Source organism: Panulirus ornatus, chromosome 9 (genome assembly GCF_036320965.1).
Source record: "Panulirus ornatus isolate Po-2019 chromosome 9, ASM3632096v1, whole genome shotgun sequence".
Taxonomy (NCBI): Eukaryota; Metazoa; Arthropoda; class Malacostraca; order Decapoda; family Palinuridae; genus Panulirus; species Panulirus ornatus.
Window position 1 is genome coordinate 27020023 of NC_092232.1, and position 24798 is coordinate 27044820.

Genomic DNA, 24798 nt, shown 5'->3' on the forward strand with positions numbered 1-24798 from the left:
CCTCCACACAACTCTATCCATAGCCCACACCTCGCAACCATATAACATTGTTGGAACCACTATCCCTTCAAACATACCCATTTTTGCTTTCTGAGATAATGTTCTCGACTTCCACACACTCTTCAACGCTCCCAGAATTTTCGCCCCCTCCCCCACCTTATGATTCACTTCCGCTTCCATGGTTCCATCCGCTGCCAAATCCACTCCCAGATATCTAAAACACTTCACTTCCTCCAGTTTTTCTCCATTCAAACTTACTTCCCAACTGACTTGACCCTCAACCCAACTGTACCTAATAACCTTGCTCTTATTCACATTTACTCTCAACTTTCTTCTTTTCACACACTTTACCAAACTCAGTCACTAGCTTCTGCAGTTTCTTACATGATTCAGCCACCAGTGCTGTATCATCAGCGAACAACAACTGACTCACTTCCCAAGCTCTCTCATCCACAACAGACTGCATACTTGCCCCTCTTTCCAAAACTCTTGCATTCACCTCCCTAACAACCCCATCCATAAACAAATTAAACAACCATGGAGATATCACGCACCCCTGCCACAAACCAACATTCACTGAGAACCAATCACTTTCCTCTCTTCCTACATATACACTTGCCTTATACCCTCGATAAAAACTTTTCACTGCTTCTAACAACTTGCCTCCCAACATATGCATACATATAAACAGACATATATATGCATGTACATATTCATACTTACTTGCCTTCATCCATTCCCGTTGCTACACTAACCCAGAGAAATCAGCAATCACTACCCCCCGCTTCAGCGAGGTAACGCAGAAAAACAGACAGAAAATGCCACATTCATTCACACTCTGTCTCTAGCTGTCATATGTAATGCACCAAAACCACAACTCCCTATCCACATCCAGAAATAATGGTATGTACTACATGTTTACTACATCTGAGTTGCCAGACAATGTTATTGCCAAAAGAGACTCAAAAAATTGATGTCCACAACCATAAAAAGCAGGCTCTCACCAGCTGAAACACTTGCCTGGTAGCACATAAAATGGGTTGAAGAGGCTGCAACATTAGTCCAAATGCTGGCCAACTAGCATGGTTGGGGGTCACTGAAAGTGAATAACCTACCTGTCTGGCTTTTATGAAAATATGAGGACAGGTAGTTAAAATCTAATATGCAACCACATTTAAAATCATGTAACTGGTAATAAGAAAATTGTGGGCAGGTGTGAGGCTATCCTGACCAAAATATCTTGAACATTTATTTCTTATTAACAAAATAACTGGATGACCCCTACTGAAAACAAAATTTCTAAATCAATCCAAAGAAATTAAATTTTGAACAATGAAGTTTTCCTACAAGTAATTGGCTTGCTGCTAATCATGGTACTACCCTGCACACAATCTAAAGTATGACCTTAAGTGAAAGCATGTGTAACATGCAGTTTTAACATGTAATAAGTATTGTTCTGAGACAAACTACCCTACATGGCTCTTGAGGAAATAAAACATTTCACTGCTAGCCTATTCCATTCAATTTTCACCTCATAGCAAGGGAAAAATTCCGTCATTACCAAGCAACATATCAGGAATGAGAATATCAAATAATAAAGCAAAGGGATTGGGTGCATGACCAATGAATGTTAACTCACCCTTATCAAACTAGCAATGCCAGAAGAATCTGATAGCAGCAGTCAAAAACCAGAGTTAAGTGAACCTCCTTAGCTATTGCAAGCTTCTCTTGAACCATCATCTTTACTTTTAATAAAAAGCCAGATTTCTGGACTACTGTTTAGAGTGCAAAACTCTGTTCATTCAAACGGGTATAAAAATCATTTCATCATAACTCACAACTCAAAATACAAAGCACAATACCCATCTTACCATACTAGTTTAGGACATTTGACCTAAATGGTGCTGAAGCTGCTATCCACCATGATCATAACTAGAACAAGCCCATACTATTTTTCCTAACCCTGGGCACTTTCACTGGGTACCCAAGGTAAAACAGTTGCTGGGCACCTGAAACTCTTGTTAAGGTAGTGGTGCATTCTATGTCAGACTTCAGCTGTTTTAACTACACTAGATAATCACCCCATATCCTTTAAGCTCAAACTATTCCATGACTTTAAGGTTAGCACTGTAATAGGTATCTTATCAAAACAATCCTGTTATGATGAAATGAACAATGTCTGAGCCAAGAGGAAACACTATAAAAATAGATGTATTTTCAAAATAGTGAATCATTAGTATAAGTAAAACTCACTTGAGGAGATAACTTTCTCTGACAGCTCTGAGCAGCTTCTTCATCTTCTTCATCTGACCCTGAAACATGAAATCTTTGGTCAACATACATATCCAAAGATTTCATGAAAATAATAATCTAAAACACCACCACTTTGATCTTTCTTTTCTTCTTTACTAAGATGCATTAGTGAACCGAGGAGGAACACTGTGGAAGCTATCACAGATAATGTTAGCTGAATCAGTAGTACTTATGTAAAATGTTAACTACTTTTGTTATGGACACTAAAGGAGGACACTGAGATAGGAGGAATAGCAAGCCTCTTATGTTTCGGAGAGATGGGTGGTAAGAGTATTATTAGTTTAACAAAGGAAAGTACCACAAGCTTTGAAAAAGCCAAGGTATGTGGAAGCAATGATTAGTGGGAAGGTAAAACTGCAGTTTATCACTTCAGTATGCTACCAGTGCTGTAACATCAAACAGTAAATGACTCACCTACCAAGTCCCAGAACTCCTCGAAACCCTTGCATTCACCTTCCTCACCACACAATCCGTAAATAGATTAATCAGCCATGGGGACATCACACACCCCTTGCATAGACTCACCTTCACCTGGACATGCTGCTAATTCTCCTCTCTCCTACTTGCACACATGCCTTACTCTCTTGGTAAAAACTCTTCACGACATCTAACAGCTTTCCTCCAACACTGTAAATTCTTAACATCCTCCACAAAGTATCTCAACCCTAATACATGCTTTCTCCAGGTCCATAAGCATCACTTGCAAATCCTTGTGATTCTCTAAGTAGTTCACCCACATATTCTTCAAAGCAAACACCAGATCCACAATCCTCTATTACTCTTGAAACCTTATTATTCTTCCCCACTCTGATCTTTTATGCATGCCACCACCTTCTCAATCACCATTCTCCTATACAACTTACCAGCAACACATTTACTTTTCTTCCCCTTGCCTTTATATAGTGGCACTATTAAGGCATTCTGCTAATCTTCTCACACTTCATACATACGCTGATAATTCTACCTAACCAGTCAACAACACAAACCCCTTTCTTAAGAAATTTATACTGAAATCCCATCTACTCTATTCTTTTTGCCATACTTCATTTATCACTTGGCTTTTAACACCTCTTCTCTTCATGAGACCACTTTCCATAAATCCCTCACTTTGCATACCTCCTCGTACAAAACACCGCATATCTGTCACCCTAGCATCAAACGCATTCAACAGTCCTCCAAAACGCTCACTCCATTTCCTCTTCACCTTATCTCTGCCAGCTATCCCTTTCTGTATATGCCCACTTCACTGATGCTCCTCCTATTTGCTCTCTTATCTTTCTTACACCATCAACCTCTTTCAAAAACATTTTTTTATTCTTCCTGAAGTTAGCTGATACTCATTCACCATAACTCTCTACTGCCCTCTTTGCAGCAAGAGGAGGTATGAAAAATAGTCATGGTAAATAGTTTGGTGAAAAAAGAAGAGTTGGTGAGGTATGCAAAATAAGAGTCATGGTAAGTGGACTGATGAAAAGAGAAGAGGTTGTGAAAGCCTTGCATAAAATGAAGTGTGGCAAAGTGGCTGAAGTGGATAGCGTTGCAATTGAATTACTTATTGGTTACTTATGGCTTGGTTGGTTAGCTATGTATGGCTCAAGGTAAGGTGCCTAAGGATCAGCAGATTGCCAATATAGTACTAGCCATAAAGACTTTATAAAAGCAAAGGAGGAAAAAAGTGAATGTTTGAATTGCAGAAGTGCAGCATAAGTTTACTGAGTGTACCTGGCAAATTAAGTATACAAATGCATAAGGACTAGCAGTAAATGGCTAACAGCTGAAATTCAAGGAATGAATTAAAGAAAATGCAACTAATGTTGTTGCTGTAGAGACAAAACTATGTGAAGGGATAAGATCTCATCAGAGAAGGATGATTAATAAGAGAAAGTTTCCTAAGTTTCGAGAAATATTAGAGAGATGGCCCATTTAGACATTTCATAAAAAGAAGAATAATTGTAGAAAATAAGTGCACAATGATGTTGATAATACATATTCAGAAGAATCTTAATAAACCAGAAAAAACATGCAAGGATAACAATAAAGAAACAATCAAAATGATATATGAAGTAATAAACTTTTTTTGAAGATAGTAAAGTACTAATATTTGTGGATTTCAATTATAATAAAACCTTTGTTATCTGAAATGCTTGTGGGAATCAGCCATTTCAAATAACAAAATTTTTGCTTATTTGAGGATTTTTCATATATTAGCTAATCTCTTGCAAAACTCCATCTTCTTTTCAAGGCTCAAAATGTTCCTCTTGTACTTCATGCAAGATGCAAATGGCTTTGAGGAGCTGTCAGGCCATTGCTGACATAGCTGGAAAGGGGTCACTGTCCACAATAGTAATCCAGGTGCACAAAATACAAAACTTTGCAAGACCAGCACACAAAACCATGCCAGAAAGTATATGGGAGATGGTAAACAATCACCAGCACTACAAGACAACTGGTGTTGAGTACACTAATTGCTGAGGTGTGGTTTGTGCACTATCTAAACTTTAAGTATCTTGTAATTTTCTATTTTTTCTGGATAACGAAGGGTTGCCAACCAAAATTTAAAAAATGCACTGTTCTGAACATTTCGTAAGATTGAATTACGGATCATAGAGGATTTACTGTACAAAGAAATTGACATGGGAAGTTGGATTCATGAGGAAACAGAGAATCATAGTGACAAGTTAATTTCTGAAGAGTGTATGTCGGAAACGTTCCTATTCAAGCATGTCACTGAGCACACTACGATCAGGACTGATACACCAATATTACTAAAACTTATCCTCACAAACAGTAGTATAGAACTTGAGAATATCATATAAGATACACCAATTATAAAAAGTGCTCAGGTAATACTGAAATGTAATCAAGAGGTAAATGGGGACAAAAAAAAGCAGAGATGAAACCAGACTTAAAGGGGAGGGTACTCATAAAGACTACCCAGAACTCAACAATTTCCATGGAAACATAAATTGGTAAAAGTATCTAAATTGCAAAGAACCAGGTCACTGTGGTGAAGAGTCCTGAGAAATTTTAAATGAAATAGGTAACATGGGTAGCTTAATCATTAAACACACCATAAAGGTTAAGAAAGAGGGACAAGTGAATCCATAAACACTGTCAAAAAGTAAAGGAGCTTAGCCAAAACATGTAAGAGACTGGGAGCATCCTAGATAACTGGCAATTGAAAGGCATAAGAAAACAAGGAATGAGCAAGATTGGGAAGGAGGAACTAAGAAACTTTGAAAAGAATATCATGGACAAGAAGCAATACAAAATGTTCAGTAAATTCAACAGGAGTAAAGAGTCAGTTAAAGGGCTGCTAGTAAGGCTATAGATTAAGAGGGAGCAGCTGTGGAGGATGATGCAAAGATATGCGAGGAACTGAATGAGAAGTTCAAAACTTCTTTCACAGTTACATACTACAGCCCAAACACCAGTGAGATGGAATGACAAGATCTTATAAAGCATCGGAATAATTGAAAAGACATGAATAGAATACTATTGGGTTTATAATATTATTCTTTATTTTACTTTGTCGCTGTCTCCCATTTTAGCGAGGTAGCGCAAGGAAATAGATGAAAGAATTGGGTAGTCTCATATAAGGCTCACGGTCCAGATGGAGTTCCTCAATACAGTCCATACAGTAAGTGTTTAAGATGTGTGCAGATACAACTGACAAACCACTTGATATGTCATTATGTTCATTAGAGAAAGGTGCAGTGCCAAGGGAATGGTAGATGGCAAACTTCATACCCACCTATAAACCCTTAATGCTTCAAACAGATATCTATGTGAGCTGAGTGATGCCTCTAGCTGGATATTCATGCATCACATTTCACATTTCAATTACAAGGCTGTGCACCAAGCATGGGTGGTTGCTGAGGGGGTAATGAATAATAATTTCTCCTCACAGTTAGTCATCCTCCAGCCATCCTAATGAGGGTACATTTTCATGAGTTTCCTAAGAAGGAGACTAAATGGCTTTCAACTTAATTCTGAGAATTATCTGAGAATGATGACCTATCTTCAGATCAAGTGGAGAGCAATTTGAAAGTCAATGGCTCTTTTATCATCAAAAATTGACCAAAGTGAGACATGTGGTTTTCTAGCTAAAGTGGAGGCAGTGTTCCCAGTGCCCATCTGACCTTGACAGCACTGCATCTGACTGGTATGGCTGGTAATTCTTCAAACTATTAGTTTTGCTGTTATGTACATAGAATCAGTGAATCACACTGATTATGGCTAGAACTGATTTAACACATACGGTAAAACAAATATAATCAATAACATATATTTTGGTAAAGGTTAAATAAATGATAAAACATGTGCAATGGCAACTCACTTAACTTTCAGGTCTCACTTTCATACTTTTTAGTACACTATGATGAAACTACAAAATTTCTGCAAGTTTTCAGTCAATGTAATGGTGGAAATACACTTTTGAAGAGATATTCTCATTGTAATATGAACAGCTTAGATTTATTGTGGTCATTCTTTTTTTTGTGTTTTATGTTGGATGCTTCAGTCATGGACAAAAGTCCACATCAAAGATGGACCCTAATGAAATAATGAGAGGTTAATGAAAGGAAAAATGAAGACACAAAGGAAAGTATTCACAAACTTTTGGAGGAAGTGAAAAGCCTGCCTTCTGAAGAGTCATGTCATAGTTATTGAGAAAGACAGGATAGGCTAGGGTTTCAAATCTTTGAGGTGTAAGTAAAGAAACAATCATCAAAACAGTCCATCCTTGAGTTGCCAACAGCCACACAGTAATTGTGATATTCTGCAGTTTGCTGAGTACTGAGTGGTCTAGCTAGTGGTTGGGGCACACAAGCAACCAACTCTCAGGAGCAAAAAACTAAAGTAATACCAACATAAGTGAGAAAGTAAACCAACAATGCAGCATAAGACAAGTGGGTTAAGTTTTGAAGCTAGCCTTGGAGAACTGACAAGTCAGACCACTTTCAACTCAACTCTATCAAATAAGTTGCAGAGCTAAAACCACACTAGATATGAGAGCAGTACTCCATACAAGGACAAATCAATCCTTTGTATAAACAGAACACCTGTTCAGAAGCAATGAAATTTCCACATAAAACAGGACTCCCAGTTTCTTAGGGACAGGGCTTCCAAGATAGAGTGGATGTTACAGTAATACCAAGAATGTCCATGGAGTTGGGAGGTTGAATTACAGAACCAATGAAGAAGGGAAAAGTTGTGAGGAATTTTAAATAGGAAAGTGGGCAGAAAATGGGTCTTGAAGGCACTGAACTTAACAAGATTTCATTTACCCCATTGTGAGATCCTGTCCAAATCAGAGTTTATTGGTGAGTGAGAGAAGAAGGAATAGAACTAAAGGAGAGGATGAATGCAGTGTTGAGTCATTTGCATAAGAATGCACTCCATTACTTAAAAATTAAGGAAATCATAGATAAAAAGGAGAAAAAGCATAGGAGGCAGGACAGAACCTTGAAGGACACCAATGTTGCTGGAGAAAAGGGGAGAGGCTGATCCATCAACAACCATGGACACAGATCAGCCAGAGAGGGCCAAAAATATTAGGGAGCACAGTGAGGGAGGAAAGCCAAAAAAGCAGAGCTTAGAGATGAGACACCAATGCCATACCTAGTCAAAAGTTTTTGATATATTAGGGGTAATTACACAGGATCCTCCGAAATCTTTTAGAGATGATGATCACACATTAGTAAGGCAGGAAAGAATATGATCAGTGGATCTCAACTTATGGAAGCCATACTTGTGATCTGAAAAGAGACTGAGATTAAAGATGCCTTAGGGTATGGTGCTGAGAAGGAATTCAAAGACTCTGGAAATGGTAGATGTCAAAGAAAAAAGACATTAATTAGAAGGGGGTAAGAACAGTCACTTCTCTTAGGGATGGGGTGTGCCAACACATACAACCAAGAAGGAAAAGTTCTGGTTTAGAAACAGAACAGATGAGCAAGCAAAAGTACAAGTTCAGAGACACATCCTCTCAATACAAAAGAATGGATGCCGTCAGGACCATGAGCACTGGTTGTATAGAGAGATAGAAGTGCATTTTGGACAGTCCGAAAAGAGATTAAGGGAAGGGGCATGGGATTAGTAAGACGAGCATCTGGGGGTGAAGGAGTGTTTGATTCATCCAAGGCAGAGTTCGAGGAGAAACAAAAACCAAAGTGAGTTGCCTTGTCTATGGGAGAGACAGCTATAATGCTGTCGGATTGAAAAAGTAAAGGAAAGGTGAAGCGACAGTTGTTGTTAGTGAAGCCCTTAGTTAAAGACTAGACAGACCTATTGGTGGATGTTAAGGAGAGGTTATTGCATTTCCATTGAACAAAGGAATGCTTTCTCTCATGAAAAATGAACCCGCAATGATACATTTTTTAAAGCCTGTGAGACATTATGACCTTAATAAAGAATATTTAAAGGGTGTATTGATTGCATGACCACTCTCACAGATGAGCATGGTCTTTAAAGTACTTAATAGGATAAGCAAAATGGATATGGATAACTACTTCCAAAGAAGAAACTATCTCATTGAGAGACAGCTTGGTTTTAGGGAAAGATCATGTGTAATGATCCTCTTTGATTTCTATGTACCTCTCTGAAATTGTACAGCTAAATACATTTCTCAAACAAGAAAATGTGAACCTTGTGAAAAATAGCATGGTTTCAGAAGAAAATCATGTGTAATGAACCTTTTAGATTATTTAAAGAGCATAAGCTCTGTTTCTATTAAAGACAAAGCTAGGTGGATTTTCTGAAACTCAACTGCAAGACTACGGCGGTGAGTAGGTAAAGAAGCTGGATCTTTGGGTAGGAGTAAAGAAAAGACTATTTCAATGGGCAGATTACTATCTCAGTGGGAGGGAACAAAGAACACATATCTTAGGAGCTAAGGTTACCAGTGGTATATTGTAGGGATATGTTTCAGGACATCTGCTCTTCTTGATATATATGAATGACCTGAGAGAAGGATTGGACTCGTATATGAATGTGTTTGCTATCTATCTATCTATATCTCTGACATCAATTCCCTTTGGGAACTCCCATCAAGCTGTGGCCATGGCTAAAGAGTCTCCACTTATCCATGTCCTAACATGCCTCCCTCGCATACACCATTCCAAGCATTCTTCCTCTGTTTCTCTCCCTCCATCCTATTTGTCCAAGTCACAGGTGGTCTTCCACTCACACCAACCTCTTTAATTGTAAGATCATATACTCTCCTTGTAATCTCCCAGTCTTGCATTCTTTCCACATGCCCAAGCCACCTCAAAGTATTATGCTTCATCCATTCTACCACTCAACAATTCATTCCCTTTGAATTCCTTCCTATACCACATCTCTCATATACCCTTTCATTTCTTTCTTCATTCCATCTAGTCACACCACATGCTCTTCTCTAATAACTCATTTCCACAGCCTGGATTCTTGACCTATGTGACTCAAACCACATACATGTTTCAACTCCATTGGTCTGGGTTGGAAGGACTATGCTGTCCCTTAATCCTCTTTTTACTTCCATACACCTCCACCCTTTATTATTCTATCAAGGGACCCAATGATTTTTCTACCCTGTACTGTTCTCTCTCTCTTATCTCTCCTTCCTTATCACCACACTTAACCAAGACAGCTCCCAGATACTTAAATTCCCTCAATTCTTCCAGTCTTCCCCCCACCCCCATAACAAAAACGCAACCAAGTACACTTTCTTCTTTCACTCTATATGGTTTTACAAAATCTATACTTTCCACTTTGTTTCTTTTCAAACACAATTATGTTACTTTTACTTGCATTTACCTTCAATCTCCTCTGCTTACACATATCATAAAAACACTTATAACCTTCTGCAACTCCTCTTCACTCTCCACAAACCACACAGTATCATCCTCAAACAGGCTTGCCATTAGCCACCACATCTCGCCGCCACACTCCACCTCTATGCCCCTTTTACCTAGTTTTGCTTTCATCGCCCTATCACTCCATCCCTATATAAGATATATCAAAATATTTCAGGTTAATGCTCGGAGCATAAGAAATAAAGTCTCAGAGTTAGTGACAACAGCAACAGAAAAAAATATGATATGACTGCCATTTCTGAATTTTGGTTAGATACAAGCAACAGAGATTTCCATGATGAATACTCAATTCAAGGATACACTCTGTTTAACAAGGAGAGATGAAACAATGTAGACCATGGTGTCCTACTCTCTATTAAAGCTCATTTAAATCCCAGTGAAAAACTATTATAGCTATTAGGACTATCGACTTTAATTTTTGTAGAAATTACATAAAAAATTACAATAGGACTAGTTTATACGCCCCTAATGCATATACACCAGAGGTAGACGAAATATATTATGATTAGTTAGCATAAATTTGTTATGAACAAGATTCTATCATAATAGTTGATTTTAACATACAAGAATCTAAATGGGGAGAATCCTTTTCCAGCAGATATGAGTGTGGACTCTACCTTGATTTGCTTGACAGTGCCCTGATCCAATTAGTTAAGAAGCCAACTCACAAAAAGAATATATTAGATTTAGTTCCTACTACATACGAGGATCTTGTTAATAATGTTAGAGATGAAGAAAAGTTTGGTACAAGTGATCATCAACATTATATCTTAGAAGCTGCTTTCAATATTGCATGTACTGTTGGTCAACATGACAGTTGCAAAACATACTCAAAAAAATCTTTTTTTTTCTTTCAAACTATTCGCCATTTCCCGCATTAGCGAGGTAGCGTTAAGAACAGAGGACTGGGCCTTTGAGGGAATACCCTCACCTGGCCGAATTCTCTGTTCCTTCTTTTGGAAAATTAAAAAAAAAAAAAAAAAAAAACGAGAGGGGAGGATTTCCAGCCCCCCGCTCCCTCCCCTTTTAGTCGCCTTCTACGACACACAGGGAATACGTGGGAAGTATTCTTTCTCCCCTATCCCCAGGGATACTAAAAAAAAATACGTGCAAATATTAATGATCTTCGCATTGCTCTTGACAGGCAAACCTGGGGGTGATACAGTCAATGAAAGTGACATGAATGTAGCTTGAAGCTTCACAAAAACCTTCAATGCAGCTGAGGAAAGATATGTATCAATGCACAGAAGATGGTCTTTTTCAAAAACGAAACCAGGGAGGTGGAACAGTGAAATAAAAGAGGACCTGTTTTCTATGAAAGTAGCTCATCAGAAACTCAAAGAATGCAATAACCAATATGATACAGGATGTGTTTTTAAAAAGAAACAGAACAGACAAGCAACCAAAGTACAAGTTCAGAGACACATCCTCTCAATACAAAAGAATGGAGGCCGTCAGGACCATGAGCATTGGCTGTGTAGAGAGATAGAAGTGCATTTTGGACAGTCCGAAAAGAGATTAAGGGAAGGGGCATGGGATCAGTATGACGAGCATCTGGGGGTGAAGGAGTGTTTGATTCATCCAAGGCAGAGTTCGAGGAGAAACAAAAACCAAAGTGAGTTGCTTTGTCTACGGGAGAGACAGCTATAATGCTGTCGGATTGAAAAAGTAAAGGAAAGGTGAAGCGACAGTTGTTGTTAGTGATGTCCTTAGCTAAAGACTAGACAGACCTATTGATGGATGTAAAGGAGAGGTTATTGCACTTCCACTGAACAAAGGAATGCTTTCTCTCATGAATAATGAACCTGCAATGATACATTTTTTAAAGTCTGTGAGACATTATGACCTTAATAAAGAAGATTTAAAGGGTGTATTGATTGCATGACCACTCTCACAGATGAGCATGGTCTTGGTTTTGGTTTTATGGAAAGATCATGTGTAACGAACCTATTTGATTTCTATGTACATCTCTGAAATTGTCCGGCTAAATACATTTCTCAAACAAGAAAATGAGATCCTTGTGAAAAATAGCAAGGACACTGTCATTGAGGTGCTTCTTGCTCCAGAGGAGTCCATTATTTCCTTGCTCCTGTATGAAGTGCAGCCTTAAAGCTATTGGAGCCCTATTGACAGGATCCTGCAGTTGAATGAAAAATGTAAAATCAAGTGTCACATTTTCATTTTCCTACAACATACCTATAGTCTCTTTAATTGCTATGCTTATATTTTTGTTTCATCACTTTACTATCTTCTGTCACATCATTCTGTTTCATTATTTTTCACAACTTTCCTTTCATCTAGTTTTTTCTTAATCCCATTATTATTATTCATGATATCTCTGCCTCTTTTGTGTTCATCTTCCTCATTATCCTCAACATCATTTACTTGTTTATCATCTCTGTTTTAATGAGAGAAAATAAAGCTCAAAACTCATTCAATACACTCAGAATTAGGATAATTAAAGTTAAAAATTATGTACAAAAATGCACAAGAAGGGCAAAAGAATGATGGCACCAAGTTAAACATGCAGAAGACAATGAGTGAATGAATGTGAAGAGTATCTAAGGTAACATGGTGGAGGTATAAGATGCCGCAGACAAAGAAAGACCATAACAAACTTGATAAATATATTTTCTATGGCTAGAGATGCTTCAGATGATGGCACAAGTGGAAGAGTCACTAACATACAGTCAAACCCTTGAGGGGGACAGATGTGTGTTCGAGGTGCTGCCGAGTTGCCAAAAATCAATGTGATCTGTGCTACCCCCTCCCACAGCAGGGAATTTGGATTACATTTGATCGGACATCTGTCTTCAACCAAGATTGTCAAATTCCAACAAATATCATAGTGAGAGATATAGATAACTTTACAGTGAACAGTGACTTTGATAATGTTTCCCATGCTGCCTTTAGTCACACGGTCAGTGCTGCAGTCGTGTAACATAAACACCATCACAACTTTGATCTAAACCAACATGTATTTCAATTGTTTCAAACAAGGTTAACCAGTGTTTGTGTGAAGTTAAAGTTGCTAAATATATTTCATGCCGGAGGCAAGTGCAGGAAAAATCACGGGAAAGCAAGTGAAAATTAATTACTAAGAAAAAACATGGTACACCAGCAGCTGACATGAAACACTTAAAACATTTTGAAATTCCAAGTAAGTGGTACAACTGAATGTTCCCTCCCTTCTAAACAAAACAGAGGAATTTACCATCATCCCCAAGTCAGTTCACAGCCAGGTCATAGCAATAACAAAGGCCTGGCAGTTTCCTCCTGAAATTTGTATGCTAAGTGACAATATTCTTGTCTACCGCCTTCATACATCAAAGCGTGGGGGAGGTGTGGCATTCTTCTGTCATGAAGACTTACATCCAGCTCAGCTGACAGTTAATGTGCCTGAGAGACTGGAGTCGCTATTAGTTTTCGTACATATTACACCTGTGCCAAATTGGCATCACCATTTAGTGTATGGTTTACCATCCACCACACTCCCCCACTACGGAGACACTTGTACAACTACTTATCTCTACATCTGACAAACTTAGGATGAGGTACCTGTGTTCTAAGCTTGTGATATCAGGGGATGTCCATGAGACAGACACCACAATCCTCAAAAAACAGCTACTTCTATATCAGATTGTTCACCTTCCTGCATGTGGTCAAAGCACTGATTCTCACTGGCATGGCTGACCATTACTCAGGCCTCTCCTCCCCTTTTAAACCCAGTACTCATTTATTTGTATTGTGGTCCCCTGGCCCCACCATCTCCCAACACAACTGAGCAGACATCAAAATTTAACGCCACTTACTGTCTCAACAAACAGGAATTTCAGTTGGTGGGTAACACATCATCACTGGACTGAGATTACCACTGCAGATGATACTGAAACCATGTGGGAGAAATATTGAGAAACCTGCAGCCAGGCCTAACAACACCCTTTCCCTTGAAGACAGTAACAATTCACCAAGCTGATGCTCTAATGATCACCAACTGCATTAAATGGCTTATGCAACAATGAAATTAAGCATTCAACAGTGCAACAACAACCTCTACAAACAACTTCACAATAAAGTGCAACATGAAGTATGAACTGCAAATAAGGCCTATTACTCAAACAAGGTACAGCATTTAAAGCAGGTCAACAACAGCTAGCAGTGTGACAATAAAAGAACTGACTGGCTGTGACAAGAGAAGGCTCTCCCCCTTCCCTTGTGTAGCCTAACTTAGCAATGAGGAGGCCGCATACCATATTAACAAACACTTTGCCAATATTTGCTAACAATTACCACAACTCAACATCTGCTCCCCCATCATACCTACTAACACCATCTCCCCAAACATAAAAGAAGAATATTAAGTATCTAAGCATATTTGGTAACTTATTACAAAACCCTTAAACACACCCATAAGTCTTCCAGTGGAACTGTATGACGAAATCTCCCATAAATTGGCTTCACCACAAACCGTCATAATCAAAGCTTCACTCAAACAATCTAAACGCCCAACAGCTTGCAAAACAGTATATGTCACACCACTACCCAAATCCATCAACCCAGAGTCTCTCAACAGTTCATGCCCTTTCATGATCACTCCAATCCCCAATCTAATTAATGAAAGTTTTGCATTTGACTTTTGACCACGGTTTTGCTGATACTGTCAGTTCAGTAGACCTTCAGCAGTTTGGGAACATGAAGTCTTCCTCCACCAATCAGTGCCTTGTTTACCCCCTAGACTTTGTTAGCCGCAACTCCAAGAAAAGCAAGACCTTGGTGGCACTCACCTTTGACTTGGTAAACAATAACATCATACTAAAGAAAGCTGTCAACCTTGGACTATGTAAACGTCTCATCTCATGACTGGAGGAATTCCTCACCTTTGGCATCACAATCAACAAAACTTCTCCTGACTTCAGTACCCTTCAGAAGAATATCAAATACCTTCAGGAATGGACTATAACCAACGATTTCACCATCAACCATATGAAGATTGTGATAAGGCACATCAATCTGGGCACACACAACTTCCTGGCCCCTAATATTACATTAGGCCCTGACATCCTCCAGGTAGTTACAGTTAAACTTCTTGGTGTCACTATACATGAGTTTAAACTCGAAGAGTAACGATAGCTTTATCATCAAATCTTCCTCATAATGTCAGTACCTTCTCTGCAGACTGAAATCACAAGGTGTCCCACCAACTGAGCACAAGAATGTCTACACCATCTTCAATCAACCTAAGCTCATGTACTCCTTCCCAGCTTGGTCCTCCTCAATAAGAGCTGCACAGAGCAACTAGCTAGAAAGAATGCAGTAAATAGCATGCATAATCATCCTGGGCCCTTTTTAAACCATCTCCAAAGAGGCTCTCCTCTTGCTGAACCTGTCAACCCTCTCCGACCACCATCACCAGCTCACATGACAGCTTTGCAATAAACTGTTGACACACCTGACACAGATACCTCTTCCCCACCAGTGCCCTCTACCATGGATCGCCATTCATCACCACAAATGACTTGTTCTATACAGAACTCAAATAGAAAGATATATGAACAGCACTATACCTACCATTGTGAACTTCATGAACAATCTATGAACATGTTCATAGTTTGCATATGAACGATTCAGTTTTCTGTTAGTTTGGATATGTGTTATGTCAATAACTGTATTACTGTAACTTATCCCTGGGGAGTGGGGAGAAAGAATACTTCCTACATATTCCTTATGTGTCTTAGAAGGTAACTTAAGGGTGCAGGAGTGGGGGCTGGAGACCCCCATTCATGTATTTTAATTTGTAAAAAGGAAAACGGAAGGAGTTAAGCAGGGAGTGCTCATCCTTCTCGAAGGCTCAGATTGGGGTGTCTGAATGGGTGTAGATGTAACCAAGATAAGAAAGGAGAGATTGGTAGTATCATTGAGGAAAGCAACCTAGTGTTCTGGCTCTGAATGAAATGAAGCTCAAGGGTAAAGGGGGAAGAGAGGTTTGGAAAAGTATTGGGAGTAAAGTCAGGGGTTGGTGAGAGGACAAGAGCTAAGGAAGATGTAGCACTACTCTTAAAGGAGGAGTTGTAGGAGTGTGTGATACAGTATAAGAAAGTAAATTCTAGATTGATGTGGGTAAAACTGAAAGTGGATGGAGAGAGATGGGTGATTACTGGTGCTTATGCACCTGGTCATGAGAAGAAAGATCATGAGAGGCAAGTGATTTGGGAGCAGCTGAGTGAGTGTGTCAGCAGTTTTGGTGCATGAGACCAAGTATTAGTGATGGGTGATTAAAATGCAAAGGTGAGTAATGTGGCAGTTGAGGGTACAATTGGTGTACATGGGGTATTCAGTGTTGTGAATGGTGAAGAGCTTGTGGACTTGTACGCTGAAAAAATACTGGTGATTGGGAATACATGGTTTAAAAAGAGAGATATACATAAGCATATGAATGAGGAAGATGAAAGCTGGCAAGGCGGCGGGCTTAGATGATACTGGTGTGGAATTATTAAAATAGGGGGTGACTGTGTTGTTGATTAGTTGGTAAGGCTATTCAATGTATGTATGATTCATGGTGAAGTGCCTCAGGATTGGCAGAATGCATGCATAGTGCCACTGTACAAAGGCAAAGGGGATAAAGGTGAGTGTTCAAATTACAGAGGTATAAGTTTGCTGAGTTATCCCTGAGGATAGGGGAGAAAGAATACTTCCCACGTATTCCTTGCGTGTCGTAGAAGGCGACTAAAGGCGCGCGGGGGGGGGGGCCTGGAAATCCTCCCCTCTCATTTTCTTTTTAATTTTCCAAAAGAAGGAACAGAGAAAGGGGCCAGGTGGGGATATTCCCTCAAAGTTCCAGTCCTCTGTTCTTAACGCTACCTCGCTAACGCGGGAAATGGCGAATAGTACGAAAGAAAGAAAGAAGTTTGTTGTGTATTCCTGGGAAATTATATGGGAGGGTATTGATTGAGAGGGTAAAGGCATGTACAGAGCATCACATTGGGGAAGAGCAGTGTGGTTTCAGAAGTGATAGAGGATGTGAGGATCAGGTGTTTGCTTTGAAGAATGTATGTGAGAAATACTTGCAAAAACAAATGGATATGTATGTATCATTTATGGATCTGGAGAAGGCATAAAATAGGGTTGATAGAGATGCTTTGTGGAAGGTATTAAGAGTATATGGTGTGGGAGGTAAGTTGCTAAAAGTGAAAAGTTTTTACCAAATATGCAAGGCATGTGTACAAGTAGGAAGAGAGGAAAGTGACTGGTTCGAAGTGAATGTCAGTTTGCAGCAGGGGTGCGTGATGTCTCCAATGTTTAATTTGTTTATAGATGGGGTGGTTAGGGAGTTAATGCAACAGTTTTGGAGAGATGGGCAAGCATGCAGTCTGTTGGGGATGAGAGGGCTTGGGAAGTGAGTCAGTTGTTGTTCGCTGATGATACAGCGCTGGTGGCTGATTTGGGTGAGAAACTGCAGAAGTTGGTGGCTGAGTTTGGTAAAGTGTGTGAAAGAAGAAAGCTAAGAGTAAATGTGAATAAGAGCAATGTTATTAGGTTCAGTAGGGTTGAGGGACAAGTTCTCTTCTCTTTCACTAGCAATCTCACTGCTTCATCCCACGGGTAGTGAGAGGTGGGATGAAGAAGTAAGATTGTTAGTGAAAGAGAAGAGAGAGGAGTTTGGACGATTTTTGCAGGGAAGTAGTGAAAATGACAGGGAGATGTATAAAAGAAAGAGGCATGAGGTCAAGAGAAAGGTGCAAGAGGTGAAAAAGAGGGCAAATGAGAGTTGCAGCGAGAGTGTATCATTAAATTTTAAGGAGAATAAAAAGATGTTTTGGAAGGAGGTAAATAAAGTGCATAAGACAAGAGAACAAATGGGAACATCGGTGAAGGGGCAAACAGGGAGGTAATAACAATTAGTGGTGAAGTGAGAAGACGGAGTGACTATTTTGAAGGTTTGTTGAATGTGTTTCATGATAGAGTGGTGGAGTGCGAAGTGAGAGGGTTAGGGATAATGGTTTGGTAAACAGAGAAGAGGTAGTGAAAGCTTTGCGGAAGATAAAAGCCAACAAGGAGGAGGGTTTGGATGGTATTGTAGTGAAATATATTTAAAAAGGGGGTGACTGTGTTGTTGATTGGTTGGTAAGGATACTCTATGTATTTTATGATTCATGGTGAAGGGCCTGAGGATTGGCGGAATGCATGCATAGTGCCATTGTACAAAGGCAAAGGGGATAAAGGTGAGTGTTCAAATTACAGAGGTATAAGTTTGTTGAGAATTCCTGGGAAATTATGTGGGAGGGTATTGATTGAGAGAGCGAAAGCATGTATGGAACATCAGATGGGGGAAGAGCAGTGTGGATTCAGAAGAGGTAGAGGACGTGTGGATCAGGTGTTTGCTTTGAAGAATGTATGTGAGCAATGCTTAGTAAAACAGATGGATCTGTATGTAGCATTTATGGATCTGGAGAAGGCATATGATAGAGTTGATAGAGATACTTTGTGGAAGGTATTAAGTGAAAAGTTTTTATCAAGGATGTAAGGCATGTGTACGAGTAGGAAGAGAGGAAAGTGAGTGGTTCTCAGTGAATGCCGGTTTGTGGCAGGGGTGCGTGATGTCTCCATGGTTGTTTAAGGGTGGAGTTGTTACGGAGGTGAATGCAAGAGTTTTGGAGAGAGGGGCAAGTATGCAGTCTGTTGTGGATGAGAGGGTTTGGGAAGTGAGTCAGTTGTTGTTCGCTGATGATATAGCACTGGTGGCTGGTTTGGGTAAGAAACTGCAGAAGTTGGTGACTGACTGTGGTAAGCATGTGAAGGAAGAAAGCTAAGAGTAAATGTGAATAAGTGCAAAGTTATTAGGTTCAGTAGGGTTGAGGGACAAGTCAATCGGGAGGTAAGTTTAAATGGAGAAAAACTGGAGGAAGCGAAAAGTGTTTTAGATATCTGGGAGTGGATTCAGCAGTGGATGGAACCATGGAAGTGGAAGTGAGTCACAGGGTGGGGGAGGGGACAAAGGTTTTGAGGGCACTGAAGAATGTGAGGAAGGCAAGAACGTTATCTCGGAGCAGAAATGGGTATGTTTGAAGGAATAGTGGTTCCAACAATGTTATATGGTTGTGAAGCATGGCCTATAGATAGGGTTGTGAGGAGGACGGTGGGTGTGTTAGAAATGAAGTGTCTGAGGACAATATGTGGTGTGGGGTGGTTTGATCGAGTAAGTAATGAAAGGGTAAGAGAGATGTGTGGTAATAAAAAGACTGGTTGAGAAAGCAAAAAAGGGTGTATTGAAATGGTTCGGTCACATGGAGAGAACCAGTGAGGAAAGATTGACAAGAGGATATATGTGCCAGAGGTGGAGGGAACGAGAAGTGGGAGAATAAATTAGAGGTGGAAGGATGAAGTGAAAAAGATTTTGAGCGATCGGGTCCTGAACATACAGGAGGGTGAAAGGCGCGCAAGGAATAAAGTAAATTGGAACGATGTGGCATACTGGGACCGACATGCTGTCAATGGATTGAACCAGGGAATGTGAAGTGTCTCGGGTAAACGATGGAAACTTTTGTGGGGCCTGGATGTGGAAAGGGAGCTATGGTTTTGGTTCATTACACATGACAGCTAGAGACTGAGTGTGAATGAATGTGGCTTTTGTTGTCTTTTCCAAGCACTACTCATGCATGCGGGGGAAGAGGAGTGCTGTTTTTCATGTGTGGCAGGGTGGCGATGGAAAGGGATGAAGGCAGCAAGTATGAATATCTACAAGTGTATATATGCTTATGTCTGTGTATGTATATGTATGTATACATTGAAATGTATAGGTATATATATATATATGTGTGTGTGTATGTGGGCGTTTATGTATACACATGTGTATGTGGGTGGGTTGGGCCATTCTTTTGTCTGTTTCCTTGCGCTAACGTGGGAGACAGCGACTAAGTAAAATAAATGTAAAAATAATAAAAGTTTGAATGGAGAAAAACTGGAGGAAGTGAAGTATCTTACATATCTGGGAGTGAATTTAGCAGCAGATGAAACCATGGAAGCAAAAGTGAGTCACAGGGCGGAGGAGGGGATTAAGGTTCTGGGAGCGTTGAAGAATATGTGGAAGGTGAGAACGTTACCTCAGAGAGCAAAAATGGGTATGTTTGAAGGAATAGTGGTTCCAACAATGTTATATGGTTGCGAGGCATGGGTTGTGTGGAGGAGGATCCACGTGGATGTGTTGGAAATGAAATATTTGAGAACAATATGTGGTGTGAGGTGGTTTGATCGAGTAAGTAATGAAAGGGCAAGAGAGATGTGTGGTAATAAAAGGAGTGTGGCTGAGAGAGCAGAATATGGTGTGTTGAAATGGTTTGGTCACATGGAGAGAATGAGTGAGGAAAGGTTGAAAAAGAGGATATGTGTGTCAGAGGTAGAAGGAATGAGAAGTGGGAGACCAAACTGGAGGAGGAGGGATGGAGTGAAAAAGATTTTGAGCAACTGGGGCCTGAACATATAGGAGGGTGAAAGGCGTGCAAAGAAGAGAGTGAATTGGAACGATGTGGTATACTGGGGTCGACGTGCTGTCAATGGATTGAACCAGGACATGTTAAGTGTCTGGGGTAAACCATGGAAAGTTTTGTGGGGCCTGGATGTGGATAGAGAGCTGTGGTTTCAGTGCATTACACATGACAGCTAGAGACTGAGTGGTGTGACTGGGAGATGTATAAGAGAGAGTGGCAGGAGGTTAAGAGGAAGGTGCAAGAGTTGAAAAAGAAGGCAAATGAGAGTTGGAGAGAGAGAGAGAGTATCATTAATCTTTAGGGAGGATAAAAAGATGTTTTGGAAGGAGGTAAATAATGTGTGTAAGACAAGAGAACAAATGGGAACATCAGTGATGGGGGCAAGGGGGAAGTAATAACATGTAGCGACCAAGTGAGGAGATGGAGTGAGTTTTGGTTTGTTGAATGTGTTTGATGACAGAGTGGCAGATGTAGGGTGTTTTGGTCAGTGTGGTGTGCGAGGTGAGAGAGTCAGGAAGAGTGGTCTGAAGTGAGGAGAGGTGGTGAAAGTTTGCAGAAGATGAAATCCAGCAAGGTGGTGGGTTTAGACAGTACTGCAGTTGAATATATCAAGAATGTATGTATAGTGCCACTGTATAAAGGCAAAGGGGATAAAGGCAAGTGTTCAAACTAGAGAGGTATACGATTGTTGAGTATTCCTGGAAAATTGTATGGGAGGGTACTGATTGAGAGGGTGAAGGCATGTACAGAGCATCAGACTGGGTAGGAGCAGTGTGGTTTCAGAAGTGGTAAAGGATGTGTGCATCAGGTGCTTGCTATGAAGAATGTTTGTGAGAAATACTTAAAGAGAAACAAATGGATTTGTATGTAGCATGTATGGATCTGGAGAAGGCATATGACAGGGTGGATAGAGATGCTTTGTGGAAGGTCTTAAGAAAATGCAGTGTGGGAGGTAAGGTACCTGAAGCAGTGAGAAGTTTAATCAAGGGTGTAAGGCATGTGGACAAGTAGGAAGAAAGAAAAGTGACTGGTTCCCAGTGAAGGTTGGTCTGCGACAGGGGTGTGTGATGTCCCCATGGTTCTTTAATTTGTTAATGGATGGGGTGGTTAGGGAGGCAAATGCACGAGTTTTGAGAGAGGGGCAAGTATGAAGTATGTTGTGGATGAGAAGGCTTGGGAAGCGAGTCAGTTGTTGTTCGCTGATGATACAGCACTGGTGGCTGATTTGAGTGAGAAACTTCAGAAGTTGGTGACTGAGTTTGGAAAAGTGTGTGAAAGGAGAAAGTTGAGAGTAAATGTGAATAAGAGCAAGGTTATTAGGTTCAGCAGGTTTGAGGGAAAAGTTAGGTGGGATGTGAGTCTGAATGGAGAAAAATTGGAAGAAGTGAAGTGTTTTAGATATCTGGGAGCGGACTTAGCAGCAAATGCAACCATGGAGGTGGAAGTCTAAATGGAGAAAAATTGGAGGAAGTGAAGTGTTTTAGATATCTCGGAGGGGACTTAGCAGCAAATGGAACCATGGAAGTAGAAGTGAGTTATAGGGTGGAAAGAGATAGTTTTATCTAAGAGAGAAAAATGGGTATGTTTGAAGAAATAGAAGTTTCGACAATATTATATGGTTGTGAGGAATGGGCTAAAGATACGGTTGTACGGAGGAGGATGGATGAGTTGGAAATGAAATGTTTGAGGACAATATGGGGTAAGAGAATGTTTGATCAAACAAATAATGAAAGGGTAAGAGAGATGTGTAGTAATAAAAAGTGTGGTTGACAGAGCAGAAAAAGGTGTGTTTAAATGGTTAGGACACATGGAGAGAATGAGTGAAGAAAGGTTGACAAAAAGGATATATGCATCAGGCGTGGAGGAAACAAGGAGAAGTGGGTGACCAAATCGGAGTTGGAAGGATGGAGTGAAAAAGATTTTGATGCATGTACAGAATAGAGTGAACTGGAAAAAAATGTGGTATATCAGGGTCGATGTGCTGTCAGTGGACTGACCCAGGGCATGGGGAATGTCTGGGGTAAACAATGGAAAGGTCTATGGGGCCTGGATGCAGATAGGGAGCTCTGGTTTCGGTGCATTACATGACAATTAGAGACTGAGTGTGAATGATTGTAGCCTTTTCTGTCTGTTTTCCTGGCACTACCTTGCTGACACAGGGGGTGGCAATTCTGTTTCTGGTGGGTTGGGATTGCGCCAAGAATGGATGAAGGCAAGTGAGTATGAATATGTACATGTGTATATGTCTGTGTATGTATATGTTTTTTTTTGTTTTTTTTTGTCGCTGTCTCCCGCATTTGCAAGGTAGAGCAAGGAAACAGAAGAAAGAAATGGCCCAACCCACCCCCATACACATGTATATACATACGTCCACACACGCAAATATACATACCTACACAGCTTTCCATGGTTTACCCCAGACGCTTCACATGCCCTGATTCAATCCACTGACAGCACGTCAACCCCGGTATACCACATCGATCCAATTCACTCTATTCCTTGCCCTCCTTTCACCCTCCTGCATGTTCAGGCCCCAATCACACAAAATCTTTTTCACTCCATCTTTCCAACTCCAATTTGGCCTCCCACTTCTCTTCGTTCCCTCCACCTCCGACGCATATATCCTCTTGGTTAATCTTTCCTCACTCATTCTCTCCATGTGCCCAAACCATTTCAAAACACCCTCTTCTGCTCTCTCAACCACGCTCTTTTTATTTCCACACATCTCTCTTACCCTTACATTACTTACTCGATCAAACCACCTCACACCACACACTGCCCTCAAACATCTCATTTCCAGCACATCCATCCTCCTGCGCACAACTCTATCCATAGCCCACACCTCGCAACCATACAACATTGTTGGCACCACTATTTCTTCAAACATACCCATTTTTGCTTTCCGAGATAATGTTCTCAACTTCCACACATTCTTCAAGGCTCCCAGAATTTTCGCCCCCTCCCCCACCCTATGATCCACTTCCGCTTCCATGGTTCCATCTGCTGCCAGATCCACTCCCAGATATCTAAAACACTTTACTTCCTCCAGTTTTTCTCCATTCAAACTTACCTCCCAATTGACTTGACCCTCAACCCTACTGTACCTAATAACCTTGCTCTTATTCACGTTTACTCTTAACTTTCTTCTTTTACACACTTTACCAAACTCAGTCACCAGCTTCTGCAGTTTCTCACATGAATCAGCCACCAGCGCTGTATGTACATGAATTAAAGTTGAAATGTATATGTGTCTGAAGGGCCTGAATGTGGAAAGGGAGCTGTGGTTTCAGTGCATTACACATGACAGACAGAGACTTGAGTGTGAATGAATATGGCCTTTTGGTATTTTCCTGGCACTACCTCACTGGAGAGAGGAGGGATACTGTTTCCTGTGTAGTGGGGTGGCGACAGGAATTGCGTGAAGGAAGCAAGTATGAATATGTACATGTGTATATATGTATATGTCTGTGTATGTATATGTATGTCTATGTTGAAATATATATGTATGTATAAGTTGAAATGTATATGTATGTATACAGTGAAATGTATATGTATGTATATGTGTGTGATTGGTTCTCAGTGAATGCTGGTTTGCGGCAGGGGTGTGTGATGTCTCCATGGTTGTTTAATTTGTTTATGGATGGGCTTGTTAGGGAGGTGAATGCAAGAGTTTTGGAAAGAGGGGCAAGTATGCAGTCTGTTGTGGATGAGAGAGCTCGGAAATTGAGTCAGTTGTTGTTTGCTGATGATACAGCGCTGGTGGCTGATTCGGGTGAGAAACTGCAGAAGCTAGTGACTGAGTTTGGTAAAGTGTGAGAAAGAAGAAAGCTGAGAGTAAATGTGAATAACAGTAGGGTTATTAGGTACAGTAGGGTTGAGGGACAAGTCAAGTGGGAGGTAAGTTTGAATGGAGAAAAACTGGAGGAAGTGAAGTGTTTTAGATATCTGGGAGTGGATCTGGCAGCGGATGGAACCATGGAAGCGGAAGTGAATCATAGGGTGGGGGAGGGGGCGAAAGTTCTGGGAGCGTTGAAGAATGTGTGGAAGTCGAGAACATTATCTCAGAAAGCAAAAATGGGCATGTTTGAAGGAACAGTCGTTCCAACAATGTTATATGGATGTGAGGCGTGGGCTATAGATAGAGTTGT

General features: G+C 40.4%; 1 protein-coding gene across 3 annotated transcripts in view; it reads right to left on the reverse strand.

Moving 5' to 3' along the window:
* The window catches only part of Start1 (Steroidogenic acute regulatory protein-like), a 205624-nt gene that overhangs the window by 68040 nt on the left and 112786 nt on the right, over window positions 1-24798 (reverse strand). For all 3 annotated transcript variants that reach the window (XM_071664913.1, XM_071664911.1, XM_071664912.1), the window contains one exon: window positions 2254-2312. In XM_071664913.1, the coding sequence (XP_071521014.1) occupies window positions 2254-2312 (59 nt within the window). The remainder of the gene's footprint in view (window positions 1-2253; window positions 2313-24798) is intronic.